Source organism: Embiotoca jacksoni, unplaced genomic scaffold, assembly GCF_022577435.1.
Source record: "Embiotoca jacksoni isolate LCO1_2020_lvr unplaced genomic scaffold, fEmbJac1.0.p SCAF_27, whole genome shotgun sequence".
NCBI lineage: Eukaryota > Metazoa > Chordata > Actinopteri > Embiotocidae > Embiotoca > Embiotoca jacksoni.
This window is the reverse complement of record NW_027185378.1, coordinates 5253827-5260753: the sequence shown is the minus strand read 5'-3', so window position 1 is coordinate 5260753 and position 6927 is coordinate 5253827. Positions and strand designations below refer to the sequence as shown.

General features: G+C 43.6%; 1 protein-coding gene across 1 annotated transcript; it reads right to left on the bottom strand.

The window, feature by feature from the left end:
• Positions 1–903: 903 nt before the first annotated feature.
• Positions 904–6351, bottom strand: odc1 (ornithine decarboxylase 1). Its single transcript, XM_069160925.1, has 11 exons — positions 6066–6351; positions 5063–5211; positions 4703–4838; positions 4224–4397; positions 3905–4077; positions 3594–3810; positions 3420–3503; positions 3097–3259; positions 2888–3003; positions 2532–2746; positions 904–2344 (listed from the first exon to the last, which is right to left on the bottom strand). The coding sequence occupies exons 3-11, from the start codon at positions 4802–4804 to the stop codon at positions 2206–2208; spliced, it is 1383 nt and encodes a 460-aa protein (XP_069017026.1). The 5' UTR covers positions 4805–4838; positions 5063–5211; positions 6066–6351; the 3' UTR covers positions 904–2205.
• Positions 6352–6927: the final 576 nt, after the last annotated feature.

The window sequence follows — 6927 nt, the reverse complement described above, 5'->3', positions numbered from 1 at the left end:
GACGTAGAATGTGAAAGCATGAAAAGTGTCATTTCCAGTGGCCAACAGGGGGCGCTATGACCATGAGCGAATATTACCCCACAGGGGTCTTCAGGGCGGGGCTGTTATCATACCTGTGATGTTTGGAGAAGGTCGGTCCATGTACATAAGATTTAAAGCAACTCGTAGTTTCATGGCGAGACGCTCAAAATGGCCACCACGCTACAGGCACACACATCGATGAAAAGGAATTATTTATACAACTTTTAATCCCAAACATGTTTTCTATCCATAGAAACTAAACTCAAGTCGGTCCGACAAAATCCCTCGGAGGAGTTCGACAAAGTACAACGTGTCAGAATCGGCCAAAATGGCGACTAAATTCAAAATGGTGGACTTCCTGTCGAGTTGACATAATGGTGCAATGTAACTTTTTTGTGCGTCTAGGTGTGATACACCTGTCCACCGGATTTGGTGAATTTAGGTAAATGTGGCCGCCAGGGCATCTCTGTAGGGGGCGCTCTCGAGCCGTTTGGCCACGCCCACTCACGACTCCAGTAGAATACCAAATATTTCACCGGGAGACATATGTGTATCCTCTTTCATGAGTTTATGAACATGATAAAGCCTCCAAAAAGGCAAATCACTTCACGTGAGAAGAACATTTTTACGAAATACAATAGGGCTTTTGCACCGATGCTGGGGCCCGAATGAAAGAGAAGAACAATCCATCCAGGTCACTATTACAAAGAATATGCAAAGCTGGGGAGGTTGTACTGATACATTTCTATCTTGCACCCCTAGATGGCGCTTTTGAAACATCAGTGAATACCTTCTTTACGGTCCATAGCGCTCAGAATAAAATCAATGAGTTCTTTTCCTTTATATACTTTTGTAGTCGTACAAAACACACAACATCAATAATTCGGCTCTGCACCTAATGTTTTATTTATTAAAAAAATACAAAACTTCAAAAAGTTTCCATGGGAAAGCATTACGAATTAGCAATCCCATCTCTTTCATATCCATTCCAAATGTATGTTAAACACTGCTTATTCTTCTTCTTCTTATTATTATTATTATTACGAACAGATTCTTTTGTATTCTACAAGTTACAAAACATAAAAAGAAAACAAAACGAGGAGGAGAGGAAGAGAGATGCAGTCTGCTTTTTGAGTCCCTATGTTTGAAGTGTTAATCTTTAAGATTTCGTTTTGGTGGCTCCTGTTGTCTGGGAGTGACGGGGAGGAATGTGAGGACCAAAACGTTCACCGGTAGCTGAAATGCACATCGAGTACAAGTATCTACACTGCTGTCCCGTTGCAATATCAGCACAGCCTCAGACCATATGGTGTTTCAACATGCAGAGTTGGATTCATGCATAGTATTTCCTGTGAGTCATGTTCATATTTGCATGGGGAATAGTGGTCCTAGCCGTGATCAGCGGAGGAGCATTGATAAAGCAAACGCACAACTATACACAAGTAACTATTACACATATTCCAGTAAATAACAATAAATATGAAACTTCTTGACATCTTGAGGATTAACACTTGAGGGGTTCTGTATGGAAGAGGAGATCACGGAAAAGATAAATATTACATAGCAGCCATTTGTGAGGAATTAAATCACCCCTCCAACCACCTCTTTGTGAGTTACTAGCTCGGGATGTGACTCCAGCTTGGGCCTCGAGGGTCAGCAGTTTATCAATAAACTGACCGCTCTTCATTGTGAAGGTTGGCACTGGTGATTGCCTGTGCTGAGCATGAATAGCCCACTCACCTCTTGGACTACTGCCTCACTTTCAAGTGTTGCGCATATTGCAGAGGTGGGAAACCTTCAGTAAAAAAAATAATAATAATAATTTTGATTTACTTTGCAAAGTAACTCCTTCTTTCCCCTACACTATTCCAGTTCAGCAAATAAGTGCTTACGGTCATTCCTCCATATGAAGGCAGGAAGACTGCAGCAGCGACTTTAAGTACAGACTTGCCCTGTAACACTTTGCCTGGAACCCATAGAGACACTCAGAGTGTGATTCAGCCTCAGTTCATTGAGGGTTGATCCCCAGCTTCCATACAGAACACAGAAATGTGTGCAAACATGTCCCTCTCCTTCTGTCAAGTAACTGGCCTTGAAAATTTCAGGTACATTTGGAAAACAGAAAACCTTATAATTCAGAAAAGATGCTAGATCTAACAAACATTGCTGCATTGTACACTATGTTTAAACCACATGGGCCTGGCAAGGTTTAGTGGGCATGTCCAAGCTGCTTTCTCGGCCACAGCCGGCTGGCACTTCAAACAGGCAAGACCCCTCCGCAGGAGCTGGCATACCCTGGGAACAGATCTGCTGGACATGTTGCCTGGAGGAGAAGAAGAAGAAGAAGAAGAAGAAGAAGAAGAAGAAGAAGAAGAAGAAGAAGAAGAAGAAGAAGAAAAAACAATACAGATAACAGTTAGATTCTGTAGGAACATTAGGTGCACTTAAACCTGCGGATTTTCCTCTTTAATCCATAACATGCATTTTGAGCTTCTGTGGCATCAACTTACCAGGCAGGGCGGGACATGACGTAGTGCATGTCAGGTCTTTGAAAGCCGTTAAAGGTGGAGGAGGCAGCCACGGTGTAGGCACCCATGTTCTCAAAAACCAACCAGTCACCCACCTGCATGTCAGGCAGGTAACATTGCTCGACAATGCGGTCAAGGCCATCGCATGTTGGGCCCCAGATACTGCAGGGGTACACGACCTCGTCTGGCTTTGGCTTCTATTAGTATTTGGAGAAAAAAAAAACAATTATAAGAACAGAAACATAAGAGGGGACCAGTTTTCATTCGTTTTACCTTTGACTGACCGACATGTACGATGAGAAACGTCGTTGCCATTTCCATCCTTGAAATCCACTTACCTTATGCAGTGTTGGCAAACAGTGAGCATGGTCATAGAGTATGCAGTTGAAGGATCCGTACACGCCATCGTTGACGTAGTACATCAGAGTCCTGTCACTGGTCCCTTCGTCTTCCTCTGTGGACAAAAAAATTAAGTCATTTCAGTACTGAAAAATGTTAGATATACTTTCAATATAATTTTTCTTTTATTCTTAATTGAGGCCGTTACCATCAGAGCTGGACTCTTCATCCATGATGACCTTTTTGGCAATGATGTTCACAACCAGTGTGTAAGCAGAGGCAACATAAAAGCGTCCTGGCTCAGCAATTATCTTGACACCAGCGTCGGCTGGAAAATACTTATCGAGCGCTGGGTTAATTACTGCCGTGATCTGGAAGGGAAAAAAACAAAACAAACATTGTCCACAGGTGAATATCAGTTTAAAGCATTTCGGTTGTATTCGTACTAATGATGCCACAGCTGCGCTGTGTCTTTTCATTTATTCTGTAAGCCAACAACACAGCATTTGGGGAAAGAAAAGAGCAAAATACCTCTTCAAATTTAAGTTCAGTGTCATCAGAACCAGGAAAACCACCTCCAATGTCCAACAGATCCATGTTGAAGCCCAACTCATCCTGGAGATGACAACATCAAGTGTTACTTTACTTTGCTGGGTGAAAACCCAAATGAATTAAAGCTGCATATGCATTTCAGTCACAACTCACTCCAATGTCAAAGACACAGCGGGCATCTGCAATGGCCTGCGAGTAGGTCTCGGGATCAGTGCAGCCACTGCCTACGTGGAAGCTGACACCGACCACATCCAGCCCCAGTTCCTTAGCCCGCTCCAGAAGACTGCGACATGCTTTGAGTGGAGCCCCAAACTTAACACTCAGACGACACACTGCCTTTGAGTCATCGGTCGCAATCCGCAGCACCAGCCTGGGAACAAAGCAGAAAGAGAGTTCATGAAAAGGATTCAAATGAAGCAACAGCAGATTAAAAACTAAATCTTTCGAGTTACAAAAAGTCATACTTGGCATTGTCATGGCAGCGGGCCACTTTCATGAGTTCCACCTCGCTATCAAAAGTCATCATCTGGACCCCGTGGGCAGACGCATACTTGATCTGAGAAACTTGCTTGCAGGGGTTGGCATAGATGATTCTGCTTGGATCCACTCCCAGAGACTGAACCAGCTGAATCTCCGTCTAAAGGGCGGCAATGCAAACGGTCAGCAAAAAAAAGTGCCACTTTAAAAATACGAGCTGCCAGTGCAATTTCAGCTGATCTTCAAAGAGCTTTGTATTGTGTTCCTCTGAGAACATCTAGAGCTATGGAATTTGTCCAAACACACCTTGCTTGCACAGTCAAAGCCAGTTCCCAGGGTTGCCAGTGTCATAACTACAGCCCGGCTGTCGTTGCATTTGACGGCATAGAAAGGGGTAATGCGAGGCAGGGCCCTTGCCCAGCGCAGGTGTTTCTTTAGCACATCTCCCAAATCACAGATGTAGAAGGCATCCCTGTCATCCTGTAATGGACCAGGGGAGAGAAAACACACAAGCATTTAACAAATTCAGTCCTGGAACTAACATAATCTGTCAATATAGGATACACTGCAACAATAAAATGCATCATGTTACTGTAACAGTGCCAGTCATTTGCGCCACGGACAATTAAACAGTTCACGGAGGACAACAAAAAGAAATCAGACAATGCAAAAATCCGAAACCCGACCAAGAGTGTAGCGTTTCAAGTTCAACAGTTTGCTTTTGGTTGCATCTTGTTGACATTCATCCCCTAACAAATGGGGCCATCTGTGCACAGGATGCTTACCGTCATGGATGAATCATTGATCTTCTGCTCAACAATATCCCGAGCAAAGAAACCCTCCTCAAGGAAGGAGAAATCAAACTCTGCGGGCGTGGTGGCGTCCATGGTCACAAGGTCCTTTTGATTGGTCACTCGTAAACTAGAAGAGGAAGCATGAACAGAACACTCGGCTTTTGAGAATAGTGTCTTTTGTGTGCTTGATGACTCAAGTCTAGTTTATTCCCACCTAATGGGAAAGTCTCAGTAAAGTAAAAGGGCACTCGAGTTATTCTCAACAGAGTGAATGACAGTTTTTGTCACAGTATTATAGGCGGGTTATGTTCAGATGACAATGTCGTATTGAACTGATAGCGAGACACTTACTTGGATATGAAAGAGATGAAATTTGGCGTTGCCGTCTCTCAGGTGCAGAGAAGCCAAGGTGGCTCACCAGTGAAGTTAAATCCCTTTAAATAAGACTCAAGGCCAGGGCCTGCTGAGCAGCCAGTGTGTGATTTCCTAGAGTGAATATACTGTAACCAGGGAAAATAAATCAGGTTACACTGGATACTTTAAGGGAGTTTAAAGCAACACACATTACAATATAAATATATTTTACTTAACAATTAGGAATTCAGACTTTTACGTTTATGAATTTAGCACAAAGTTACATATTACACTAAAGCATACCCACGACAGAAACACATCTGCGGTCAGTTATCCGTAGTTCTCGGCTCTTTAATAGCGCTCGGTTCATAACTGTCACGACAATTTGATACCGACTGCACCGGAAAAAGCCATTCAAAGAGAACCAAGCGTTTAAACCCCGCCCTCGTCCGGGTTTAAACCAATCACAAAGAAGATCCGCCTTTCTCGTAAAATAATGCCATGGAAACGAACCAATCAGCGACCGGCAAATGACGCCGACGTTAAATATACCGGTTCCGCTTCGAGCGCTTCGCCATGAGGCAATTTAGCATTTCATGTACTAAACGTGGTTTATGGAAATTAACGGTCAAACAAAAACAACAACAAAAAAAGCTTGCTCTTCTTTAACATCAACAAAACCAATTCTACTACCATCACAGGCCAACCTCTTGCCGGTTAGTTTAACAAGGTTAACAATTAGTTATTGCGAGCCAGCGAGCTGACCAGCAGTCTGTCGCACCGGCCACGTAGTAATATGTGTTAACACTCCCGAGCGATTAAGTTTTAAATTTAACTCGACTTAAATGTTCCAGTGAGTAGTTAACCAACCAAGTCCCCCTTTCTTTGTCCCATTTAAACCCGCCATAACCGAACCGGCGTGCCAGTTGACGCGGATTTAAGATCAAACAACGGTTTTGTTTTTTTTTGTTTTTTTAGTAATAATTCGGTTCTTACTTACCTTAAAAAGCATTTACAAAGAGTTTGTCCATTAGACCCGACACTGGGATAAAAAAAGAGAAAAAAAAAAAGAAAGAAAAGCAGCACTTCCCTTTCCCGATGAAGCGCGCTGCTGAAGGTAACGGCCTTCTCTCAACCAGGACTGAAACCGGAGTGGAAGCCGGCAATGGATGCCGACCGTATTTATAGAGCGCTCGTTTCCACGGCAACGCAGCCAGCTGAAACCGGCCTCTTATCCACGTAGGAACCGGTTTCGTCTCGTTACCTCATCCGCGTGGTGGGGAAGACGGACGGGGGACTACCGTGAGGACTACCGTGAGGACTACCGCACACGAAAAGTAACCGGTGAAACAAAGCCGGCTCAAACCGACCCGCCTACCTGCGGGAACCGAAGTTTTGTCGTTGCAGCGTCGTGCCGACATGACGGACCCGGGGGGGGGGGGCACCAATTAGCACCGACGGGATCGTTTACCCCCCCCCCCCTCCCCCCTCTCCAGCTGGGACTTTTTCCATGTTAAAACTAACATTAAACTAAGACCTTGACCTCTTTTGACAAGTTGCGGAAATTTATGTAGCGGGGAACCTTTGAAAAATGATCTTTGATGTAAATTTGAGTATTTTCTTTTGTGCCTAAATTCAATACAGGCATGCTGTCTGCAGGCATGCTGTCTGCAGCCCTTGCAAGATTGTATAGAGAACTACAGAACCATTTTATAATAAACATGGGATCAAATGAATAAACTAGTACTATACTTTAATAATATACTAAATTTGCTGCTTTTCCTTTTCATATATAATAGCAAATTGAAAATCTTTGGGTTTCGGACAAGGATTAACGCAAAAGAAACCTTCACCAGCAAATA